The following is a 12,199-nucleotide window of genomic DNA, read 5'->3' on the forward strand; positions in this document are numbered from 1 at the left end:
TAACTTAAAATTTGCCAATAAAGGTCAGGATAAAGGTGGCAAAACCAGCCATAAAAAGGTAGAAAAACGGCAAACCTGCAAGAAAGGTTGAAGATACCTGTAAGCTTGTCAAAAAGGTAAAGAAAATAGATAATTTATTTCATTACTGTTTTTAACACAAAGCATAAAAAAGAACCAACTGCTTTAGCAATAGAAATACAGCTAACTGCTCATCATCTTTGAGATTTTGTTTTTCTAAGACTAAGGGGTTGCTCTGAAAGCATTTAATTGTTGTATGAGAATGATCTTTCTACATAAGTGCTTACTAGGGAGCTAAACTTGAGGTTCTATACATAAGCAGCGAAGACAACATTGGGTGACAGTTTTGCTGCTTATCATGTGTTGCCATCATGGCATAGGGGTTGTCAATTCCCTCAGGATCGATTTCATGCACTTTCATCTGCTTGGGAGGGAAATAGAAGTCAACAAGGAAGCAAGGTGTCAACTCATAACATTGTTTGTTAATGAAGGTTGAAGTTTAAATTGCTTTGGATTTAGGGTATTATGACCATTTTTTTGAGGTTCTTCTAAAATCTTGGTTGTTTTTATACCCATCTTACAATTGTTTATTTATTACTTTTGTAAGTAAAAGAACCATTTTAATCTCGCCCATTTTTAACAAGTAAGGATGAAAAACGTCAAAAAAGCTACAAAAAGGGATTTTTTCCCAAAAGCGACAATTTAGGTAATTTGACCAAAATTTGGCCGCAAAAGGTAAAAACCTAGGTTTTAGGTCTTTAGCTTCTTTTCATAGGTCTAATGATAAAACGAAAAAAGTTACACGCTGACTTTGTTTTTGATCCAACGACCTCAAATCTATTTGGAAGCTGAAACTTGATGCAATTATACTTTTATAGCCAGAGTAAGCTCCATTAAACCGGGCTATAATATTCATTATCCGCAGTATGTCGGTCCCTATTTTGGGTGGTTCTTGCACCGGTGACCATTGGTTGGCATTCCACTGACCCTCACTTTAATCGATTGTGGCGAAGGAATTCGTGACCCACGAAATCTAAGAATTTGGTTGGAATGTCAGATATGTTGAACAAAGTCTTCTTCATATGAAGCTGGACAAAAATGATTACTTTCCCCACAGATGCAGTATATTCATACTAAAGTACATCATAAGCCATAACCAAATATTAACAGCAATTTGATTTGCCTGTTTTTTTTGTCCTTATCGTTTAATTAATTTACAATAAGTCATGGTTTGTGGTTTCTGCTAACAAGCATTTTGCTTTGGGGTTAATATCCAAATCCCTTGCAACGTAATGATAAACAAGCGTATTGCCCTAAGCAATTATTTAGTTTTATCAGAGTGGATCAATTACGACGAATAGATGTAAACTACTCATAGGTCATTGAAGTAACTAGAAGTGATCTTTGTTTGCTCTGCATTTTTGAGTATATTAGTTTTGAACCCAAATCAAATCCCTTGACTTTTTGATTATCGAAATCCATCAGACGTCGGGAGCAATTCTAACCTCAATTTTAGTTATAATTTCTATTCAGGGCATTTGTCAGTAAATATGTTTTTTTTTCGGGCATATGGATGCACTTGTAAGCAATTACAAGTTTTGAGTATATTACTGACCGTTTTCTTATCTAAACCCAGAAGTGATTTTCCAGCAATTCCTATGGGATCGTTACAACAAGTGCAAAAAGAAGAGCTTGCAACATTACAGTTTTGGAGACAGTAGTCAGGTGAATGTATCTGTGATTGAAAAATGATCATGACCTAGGTTTGTCGTATTACTTTGGTGCTATATTCCTTTAACTAATTGTCTGGCATTTTCAGGTGAAAATTACACTTCAAATGTAAGGCAATTTGTTAATATTTTTCATGTTAGCCTACGACAAAAGAGGGGTAATGTAACTTATATGTAATATAAAAACATCTCTTCTAGACCACATTTTCAAAAGTACCTTGCACTCAGGAACAAAGAATAAGCCAGCCTTCCTTAATGTCAAATTAGGTCTTCACTTTTGTTTTTCGTCATTACATGTATCGTGCAAGGTCCCGCCTGATTCCAGCACAATTCCCCTCTCTTTTGTATTCTCCGCGCTTTCGGTAGCTGAACTCACTCCATCTAGGTGGAAAAAGTGTCAAACTCGCAGCTTAGTGGGTGCGCATCGTGCGCATGCAGTACCCAACAAGCCGAAAATCAATCGAACAGCTGAGCAAAAGACAGCACATGTCTCTCCCTCTTGAGCAAGCATGCATGGATGCATGCATTGCGGCGGAAGAATAAGATGGCTGAGAAACACGTTTTTCCAGTTTTTCTGGGGGCACCGTGGAACAACAGCCCAAGTGGCTTGTGTCTCTTTTACCATTAGAGTGGTAAAACGAGACAAAGACACGGTTTCCCAGTCTCTCTACAGCCTCACCTGAACACTCAAAAAGGCTCTAGGCACTAGAGAGAACGCGTTCCCCGTTCCACCCGGTCTCATCCTCCTCCTTCTTTTCCCATAGCGCGGTTCTCAGTGCAACCTTTATTGGCGGCCTTCTCCTCCCGCCTTCTCCATTCTCACTGAACATGACCTTTTGTGACATGGGAATAGCTAATTTCTAGTTCTTGTGTTGTTTTTGTTCGGCAAGTGTGAAGCAGGACCATCATCTGACAGGTGTGATGAAGCCTGTGGCATTCCTATAAAATGCTTTGGAATCCATTGCGATCAAGAGTGTTCTGGGTGCCTTACTACCGAATAGTCATGACTTCTCCGATCCAAAACCGACGTCTTCATAGCTATGATGAGGCCATCATCGCTCTGAACTCTCTGCAAAGCAATGTCAGTACCATTCGCCAAAGTTTGGCTGAGCGGCAGAAGAATGCGCAAACCAATTTGCCCCGAACGGTGGCCTTCTTGGAAAAATCGGGCATGACTATGGACGACATGAGACAGATCAAGTTCGTTCATGTGAGTGGAACCAAAGGCAAAGGGTCCACATGTGCCTTCCTTGAGTCGATCTTGCGCAAACATGGTCTGAAAACGGGCTTTTTCTCATCACCGCATTTGGTGACGGCCACAGAACGCATCCGATTGAATGGTGTGCCCATCAGTCAGGAGAAGTTCACGCCTTACTTCTGGTCTGTGTTTGACAGGTTGTGTGGTCCCAATGAGGTGGAACGACCACCCTACTTTATGTTCATGACGCTCTTGGCGTTCCACGTGTTCTGGAAGGAGAACGTCGATGTGGCTATTATGGAGGTGGGCATTGGCGGCTCTTACGATTGTACTAATGTCATTCCCACGCCATTGGTTTGTGGTATCACGGCCTTAGGCATCGATCATACCTCCATGTTGGGCAATACGATCGAAGAAATCGCTTGGCACAAGGCTGGGATCATGAAACCCGGCGCTCTGACCTTTGTTGACTCCAATCAACCCCCTGCAGCTCTCCATGTCATCAAAACCGAGGCACATCGCGTAGGTGCTCAAGCTTGGGTGGTTCCACAACTCGACGACTACGATTGGGGCTCTTTCCCGGCCAAAAAGTTGGGTTTGTTTGGCACCATCCAGGAAAGGAACGCTTCCATAGCGCTGCAGATGTCCCGAGCGTTTCTGCAAGCCGCCAAGGGGTGGGAAGTGCCTGCCACGGTAAGGGACGGTGACCTTGAAGTGGCCCAACCGTATCCCTTGAGCGTCGAGGATGCATTGGGATTGCGCCTTTGTTTTTGGCCGGGACGCTCTCAAACCTTGATCTTTGACGACGTGGTGTTCATGCTGGATGGCGCCCACACCAAGGAGAGTATGCAAGCTTGCAAAGCTTGGTTCGAGCATGAATCGCCTAACCAGATGAACCGTCTTGATCCGAGCAATGCAGGTCGAGATCGCGTTTTTAAGGTTCTTCTATTCAACTCGACGGGTGATCATTCATTTGAGGAAATGCTCTTCATTCTCTCCACACTCGACTTCGACATGGTGGTGTTCTGTACCAATTCCGCTTCGAAGAAGATGGCTGATAACATCAACCATATGTCCACTATGACCGATCGATTGGAACGCTGTCGTCTTCACAAGGCCATCTGGGATTTGATGAACCCCCATGTTCCTAGTCTGATCATTCCCTTCCTGGACAACGCTTTGGTTTGGATTACCCAATGTCACGGTGATTTGAGACGATTGTGTTGCCACAGTGGGAACGGTTTGGAAGAATGTAATGGAAGTAAATATTCCGAGGTCCATCTCAAGGGCGTACAGAAGCTACTTGGAGATGGCTCACCTTGCCCTGAGAAACTCACCCAGGCAAGTCAGGTGCAAGTGTTGGCCACTGGATCCCTTCATCTGATTGGAGGAGTCTTGGAGATAGCTAATCCCGATATCTCTATGATGAGCGAACAGGAGAAAGAGCAGCAACAAGCCGTTGAAGACGAGTACGTCTCTCTCGGTGGGAACAGATCGGCTGTCTCTTCATAGAAGGAAGATAGGAGCAATATGATTCGACTACGCACACGTGAGAGTTGAATGATTGGGCGTTCTGTGGTGTTTAATTCAAGATTTTACATATATTTCATAGCAAATCATGGAAAAATACAACTCTTTTAATCCAAAATGCGGGAGGTCTTTCCAGGTTTTGTTACGAGGATTGTTCTTTTTCTACTTCAAAGCAGCGCACGCTTTTTGAGCGGCGTCATCCAAATTCAGGGCACTGGAATAGAAGAAAACATGGTTTTACATGATGGAACACGCTTCTCTTCAGTGGTAACCGTACCTTATGTATCTATTTCAGGTTCCATATTGTGATACTCAAGTGACTTCAAGCTCTCATATAACTGAGAAATAGGGCTCGTAAATGTTTCAAAACAAAAACCATTTTGCTAGAAGATTGGCAATTTCCGGCCATAGCACAAAAGACACGTTTGCAAAATTCACCTGTTTCCTTAATTTTCCCTCTCAATGTGTGTTAGAATATGCTTTCATTTTTTGCAATGTTTTGCCTTCCTCATCCAAGACACTGTCGCATACAATCGACTTTCAAAAAGACGCTCTAAAACAACCTCAATATAACATTGGTTTTCGATCTTCACCTTAAAACCAATGCACACTATGCAAAATTTTGATGCATGCAACATTATCATTAACAACACATAATTCGATCAAGATTTTATTATTTTTCCGAACTGGACTAATAAGCATTCTCCAATTACGCTCAAACTATAGTTATTATTCGACTTATTCTTGGTACGGCAATCGTATGCAAAAAGAATCGGTATCGATTCCAAAGCAAAGGACGTTGTAAGTCCTTATTTAATCCACGGTGAGCAACGTGAAAAACCTTCGATCCATTTCGATACGAATCATTCGAGACTTCTCTTGCTTTTATCATAATTGAGTAGTAGGGTCTGCTAACAATGCTTTCAAAATACAAAATTCGTCATTTCAATCGATAGTTCAAATCCCATCAATCAAAGAAAAGGGATCATTCAATCTGAGATTTTTGCCTATTCATGGCACACTATGCGTGGAAAAAATGCTTCGCGTTTCCTTAGGAACCAACCTTCCTTCGTGTACAAAAGCATTTACAAAACAGGCGTGAAGTATATTCAGGATACAACGACACTATCCCGCCTCTTTCAAAAAATCTTATAAGGGAGCAAAGGGAAGAGGAGGGGATCCACATAAAAAATGTGTACTTGGATGAAAGGCTTATATCGCAACGTCTTCTTCCTCCGGGCGTTTCATCAGCTTCTTTAGATGTTCGGTTATCACTTTGCAAATTCGCCTCAAGGGGATATCTCCTCCATTGAAAAAAGTGAGAGCCATGATATTTGAGCACCCCCATGACGGTGGAATTTGATTCGAGTGTATTGAAAAGTTCCAACTTCTTGGCATTACCACAAACTCATTGAATTGGATGAGTTGCACAGAGCGACAGAGACTCGTAAATTTGGAGAAAGGCGTGAAAGAAGAGCCCAACCAATCTAAAGAGATAGACGCAGGAAGGCAGCCTTCGTTTCAGGGAAAACTTTTTCAGCCTTCGACATTCGATAAGCGGAAACCTTCATTTGCAGATACCTTCTTCAAAGTGTTGGATCGTCCTTTCCGCCCAGTCAGTTCTTCCATGACCCCACAAGGAATGGCATTCATTGAATGGAAACAAGGGCATTTACGATGCAAGGGTTCTACTGATTCCGGCTCATCCCCTCTCCCTTCAAATGTTCCACATTATGGCACATGCACAAGGAACGAATTGCATTGTGAAGAACTACACATTAGTTGACCTTCAAGTCATAATCAGCTTAAGACACCTCCAGGATTGAACGTGATAAACAACAGGAAAACCGATCTACATTATTCATAACCCCGAATTACTCTGTCAGAAGGATTTGTTTTGACAACTTAACATATGCTCGAGTCCTACTAGTGTAGTAATTTACCCTTTTCGGTCAAATTGCCCCCTGGGGGAAACACGTAACACCCACTACTCTTACCTTTGAATTGGGAGCCCAGAATCGGCCAGGATCTTCTTGGCCTCATCCACGTTGGTTCCTTCCAAACGAACCACCAACGGTAACTTGAGGTCAATGGAGCGACACGCATTCACCACACCGTTAGCGATGGTGGCACAGTTCACAATCCCGCCAAACACATTCACCAGAATGGCTTTGACTTTGGAGTCTTCGCTAATGATGCGGAAAGCCTCCTTCACCTGAGAATAATCAATAGATTTGTTATAGCAAAATGGGAACATTTTTCGAGGAAGTAACGCAATGTAAGATAAGGGCTAAAAGACTTGAGGCAGGTTTATAGTTGAAAAGAATACTAATAAGATCACATTGCGAATTTTGAAGAGGTGAAGAGGAGCGCAATTTTTTCAGGGAAGTTTTGTTGGATTGCACCCGTGTTTGGAACATTTCTTCTTTTGTCTCGAATTTCTTATTCAAACAGGCAGACATACATTTGGTATGCTTTGAATTGCTGATCTCGTTGACCCCGAGCCTCTTGGATGCAGGAAAAAGCCAATTCCAAGCAACGTAATGGACTTGAAATGGATGATCCCTTCACATTTAGAACAACCCCCTTGCTTGAATCTTTATAAAGGGCATTTCCTTTCTTGAGCTCTTTTTATCGACCCCCAACAAAGAAGCTCAATTTGGAAACCACAGCTGGACGATTCATTAGAACAAGTCTCCAACAACTGGAGATGATGAAACCAATGCCGTAAACCGCAAATACACATCTGCTTTGGATGCGAACCGCCTGTTCTCGCTCTTTAAGCTCAGAAAATCATATCGATGTTCCAGTCTTTCTGTTCCAAGTCAGAATACGGCCAAGTCTTGAGATGTAAATACATTACCTGATGCTCCTGGACAGATCCGCCAACGTCCAAAAAGTTAGCTGGCTCTCCACCATAAAGTTTGATGATGTCCATTGTGGCCATGGCCAAGCCAGCTCCATTCACCAGGCATCCGATATTTCCGTCCATCTGGAACAAGGAACAGTATCATTTCATCATCATCATTAAAGGAGGTTCCCCAAAACTAGTATCAATTCAACGGCGACAAACATCGTTCATTCAGGAACAAAACTAGAAATTGCCAAGGCTTATCAGAAATGACTTTCCTTTGAAGAATAGCATCAATAAAATGACAAAAGAAATGAACATAAATGTCGCACAAGAGATCGCGTTCTAAGCAGGTGTTCATTTACACACGACTCGTAACTGAAAGAATGCTCGCTTTTCCTCCAAGAGAAGAAGTGAGAACCATAATAACGTTTCTAAGAATTTCTCATTTGTATTTACTTGGAAAAGGCAGCAATCATATAGTATTATTACTTTTCAATAACGCGAATGAACAAAATTACATTCGCCATCCCATAGTACATTCGAGATCTCCCAAAACTGATCCCATCGATGGGTACACTGTCTTTACTACCGTTAAGCCACCACGTTCAGGACAGTCTTTCATTATTGGCCGAGCACTCGAAGTCCTAATTCCGACCAGATATTGGATGTACATTTCTCGCTCCCATCAGCAATCAGACTCAAAATCTGATAGATATGATTTAGGAGCTTCATCTTTAAGGACCGCTTGGATCATCAAATCAAAAGGCTAGATTGTTTTGTGTCTCCTATGGTCCAAAGTAAAATGATTATTTGGAATGCCAGAAAAGAATAGAGAAGTATCTACCAAACAAACTATAGCCATAAAACGGCAGCAAATTGTTTTGATTGAAAAACATGAATCACTCGTCGTTCTTTGGGCTCCGGCAAACGAAAAACAAGGCTATTTATTCAAGGTTAGTATTTATTGATCACTAGAGACTCCGAAAACAACAAAGCTTTGGATATGAAATCATTGAAAACTATCAATGAGAGACAGTTCTGAAAGTACTGGCAAAAACTAGCAAAATTGTGCCACAACCGAACCTAATTTAAGATAACTGAACCACAAACTAACTAACGATCTCAAATAAATCAAAAAATGTAGTAAACCGAGCTTTGCATCAATACAGAACAAATCAAAAGCTATCAATAAGTCGCAGATTTCCTCTTGAAAGTCAAATTGAACTCTACCTCTAAAAATCCATCCAACTTCTGCCAAGGGTCAAAAAGTCAAATACCTGAAACATTTAGGCTTCTTTATTGTTCTTGAGGGCTAATTAGTCTCTTAAGGGGAGTGTTCTTTCAATGAGTACGAGTACAACCAATTTTATCACTTTGCCATTCGGTGAGTTGCTACATGAATTTGGCTCGCCCAGACATCTTTCTACTATGCTTCAAGTGCTTCTTTTCAAAGCCGCTGGGGTTAGGACTGCTTGAAACAACAATCATTAATTTGTATAAGTGAGGACAAAACCACCCAAACTTCTAAAAAAATGCCCAAAATAGCAACATGTTCAAAACAACATTCATTAACATAATCTTTTTCGGAGTCTCTTTTGATCATTATCGAGCCAGTTATTCCTGTCGTCAAGGTTTAAAAAAGCACGGCTAGACCTTGTCTACGAAGCGTAAAAGGTTTCCATGGCGGCTTCCAGCTTTAGGCTCTTTCAATCAAAGGATGAACCTAGGGCCCAAAAGTGAATTTTGTCTCAGTGAATACCATTAGCAACCAAGCCTGCTTAACCTGGCTTGCCAAAATGCACCAAAAAACCAATTTGTAAATAATTCTAAATGAGTTCCTAATAGATTTCAACCATGTTTTCAATCAAAAAAATACTCTCTCAATTCTCGACCTTCAATTGAGTTCCAAAACACGAGAGGATTCTCCAAAGATGAGCTTATGTACTTTAAAGTGAGCTGCACTCCCCGAAAAGCGACCTTTGTTTTTCTTTAAAAAGTGGTTTCATCACAATGAAATATTTGTCTGAAGGTGACAATAATAATAATAATAGTAATAATAACATTACACATAGAGTTAAGAATCATTCTTTTTAAGTTTAAGATGAATGTTGTTAAGAATCATTCTTTTTCGTAAAACAAAGGAGCCAAAACTGCGTACATGCTGTTTGTGACTTAGATCATATTGCTCTGGATCGTAACTTCTTCATGGGAACCAATTTTCGCCGTCCCAAGTACATACTCCCTAATATCAAGCCCCCTTTTCGTTGAAGTGGAAAGCATTCAACAAAAGGGAAATGCGACTTCCCATTCCATTTTTCTCATTGTCTTGGAGATCAGGCACCCAACAAAGGAGCTGAATGTTTCAACTGAATTGAACAATTCCTTTCTCTTGGCACCAGAGAGTGAGGTATTCCACAAAAATTATTCGCAAGGTATGAGATGGAGGTGTCAAAAAACACAGGGCTGATCCTGGAACAGACGCATCTACGTATTGTGTCTCATTGGTATTCCGACCGAAACTCGTTTCCCAGCTCACTTGATGAAGCGGAGTATGCTATTTGGCAGACACTTCTACTTTGGGTAAAAATGAGTAGATTGAGGAAGTTCTCATGGCAAATCATGTTTTGTGGGATCTTTTCCTTCAGGGTGGAACAGTTTTCATTTGGGAATCCCGCAGGGCTTGCTTCTCAGTATGATATAAGGAAGCCCCATCTCCCAGGAGCCTCAAAAAGGTCAGAGATATGACCATGAAAACTTCCAGAAGAGGGCGAGACATTTACGGCATAAAATGGACCAAATTTGTTCAGTACCATCGCCCATGGGCATAGGGCACCGTCTCCATCAGAGCAGACGAATATTGATTGGCCTTTATGTGGAGAAAGGATGACGACAGAGCTAATATTGTGATGAGAAAGAAGATTTCTTGGGTTTGTGATCGATATTGAACGAACCGTAAAAAAGCCAATTTGATTTTGGGATCTCACAATTTGCCAATCCTGTGCATGTGCTTTTCAAAGGGCTTTAGGGCTCAATTTCCATTACAATACCAATGTTCGCTGCTTTTGAAATTGAGATGTAAGCAGCCATTAAGACGACTCTAGGAATCTGACAGACGAGAAGATGTCAGCCAATTTTGAATTATCATACTTTCAAAAATGACCAAATATGTGCAGAATACTTCACTATTGAGCTTGCTGTCTGGTCACAAGGAGACCTTCGCTACAAAAAAGGGAGTGCTCCAATTGATTGGCGTTTTCTGAAAGACTTCAGGGTAAACCATTTTGGACAGAATACTCATGAGTATTTCAGGAGCATTTTCGTCGCGAAAAAACTCGTAATCACTTTTTGCTCGCGGGGGTTAATTTAATCGTGGATCCCGAGTCATTGTTAAGGACTCGTTTATTCTGCTTAACCATGAAAAATAGTCGTTTTAATTCAAACCTGTTATCGTGGATCTTTCGGTCCATCATCAAGCCGAAGAGAACCAAAGAAGTGTTAATAGCTTCATTTTCTTTCATACAACTTTTGCTGACATTCTTGCACCCTGAAGTGCCCAAATTTGTTGAGAAACTTTTTCTCGCCATTGATGAGAAAAGGTAATCGAATCACAAGTCCTCGAACCCGTTATTCAGTGTAAGGAAAACAATAGCCAATACATCGGAGCTCAGAGTGCATGAATTAGTATTCAGGGAGCATTGACTTCGCATGATGGTTCTACCCTAGCATGAAAAATATACCTCGAGTATTCAGCATGAAGAATTCTCTCATGTGGAAAGCTCAGTAGCTCTTACTTTCTTTTCCGACTAAAAAGTCTTACCCAAAGGGAGGCACACAAAAACGTCAACTTTAAACAGGTTTCTCTCTTAGTCCCTCTGGACCAGGAACAAGCACATGTGCACCTTCCCTAAATCGTAAATATTGTCCAAGAAAGGAGGATTAATTCCAGTTTGGGGCGGAGTTAGGCGATTTATGAGCCTTAAGCACCTTCCTCTTCACCCTGGGTAGCAGGGATCTTTAGTGTTCCAAGACGGGCCACACTCCGTTGGGAGTCAAAGTGTTTTAACTTCAGCATGTCCATTTCACGGTCTTTATAATCGACCTCAACTTAGTCGAGGTCCGACAACCTCCGACAACCTGTCTTATTATCAACAACCTCGGATGGATGGAGCATCTGTCTGTCAACTTCTGAAAAGAGGTTACAAACATGGGAAAAGAAGGAGTGGACCACTCAATTTCTACTCCTGCTGCTGCAAAACCTATCCAGCTTTGAACCAACCCAAGTAAGGGAGTGCCCTCCAGGGAGCCTGAATCCATTATCTTCAGAATACTAGCCAATATCCTTACTGAGTGCATTAGCTCTATCCATTTAGGTGCAGGGATGAGTGCAAAGTGGGAGAAGAAACGGAATAGTTTGGAAAACGAAGTCGAGAAGCCTCCAAGAGAATGACATTGGGAGGCTGTGTGCATTTAGAAGGGTCGGTCCTACCATTTGCTTCTTTTCTTAAGGAATGATAAAATCGTTAAAGAATTTGGCAATACTATCACATTGTCACTTTCACACTTGTTTCATTAAAAAAAAAGGGAGTCCCACAAATCGATTATGAACAAAACGCTTTTGACTGTACTAAGAAATGGTCCTAGAAACAAAACACGTTTTTCCAATAATCTAATGTCTACCCTCTAAAATTGAGTGAGTGAGCTTGCTATCACATTTTTGCCAAGACAGCTTTATGATCAGGTCGTTGAAGCCGTTTTGCCATCTTCGTTTCTTTGACTATTGCTAATACGAATAATCATTTCAGCACACGATGTCTGAGGCTACGACTTGAGACACGTCAGTTGCGTTCCATAAAGCAATTAACTTTGTTA

General features: G+C 41.2%; 2 protein-coding genes across 2 annotated transcripts in view; one reads left to right on the top strand and one right to left on the bottom strand.

Moving 5' to 3' along the window:
- Positions 1 to 2,248: 2,248 nt before the first annotated feature.
- On the top strand, positions 2,249 to 4,594 carry LOC131880284 (folylpolyglutamate synthase, mitochondrial-like). Its single transcript, XM_059226870.1, has one exon. The coding sequence runs from the start codon at positions 2,695 to 2,697 to the stop codon at positions 4,456 to 4,458; it is 1,764 nt and encodes a 587-aa protein (XP_059082853.1). The 5' UTR covers positions 2,249 to 2,694; the 3' UTR covers positions 4,459 to 4,594.
- Positions 4,528 to 12,199, bottom strand: part of LOC131880286 (succinate--CoA ligase [GDP-forming] subunit beta, mitochondrial-like) — a 21,406-nt gene continuing 13,734 nt past the window's right edge. The window contains exons 6-8 of the mRNA XM_059226872.1: positions 7,340 to 7,468; positions 6,474 to 6,691; positions 4,528 to 4,690 (exon numbers count right to left, since the gene is read on the bottom strand). Coding sequence (XP_059082855.1) covers positions 4,639 to 4,690; positions 6,474 to 6,691; positions 7,340 to 7,468 — 399 coding nt within the window. The 3' untranslated portion in view covers positions 4,528 to 4,638. The remainder of the gene's footprint in view (positions 4,691 to 6,473; positions 6,692 to 7,339; positions 7,469 to 12,199) is intronic.

Source organism: Tigriopus californicus, chromosome 5, assembly GCF_007210705.1.
Source record: "Tigriopus californicus strain San Diego chromosome 5, Tcal_SD_v2.1, whole genome shotgun sequence".
Classification (NCBI taxonomy): domain Eukaryota; kingdom Metazoa; phylum Arthropoda; class Copepoda; order Harpacticoida; family Harpacticidae; genus Tigriopus; species Tigriopus californicus.

What these genes read in the sequence shown, in the direction of transcription:
- LOC131880284 (XM_059226870.1), top strand. Translation starts at nt 2,695, where the DNA reads ATGCTTTGGAATCCATTGCGATCAAGAGTGTTCTGGGTGCCTTACTAC.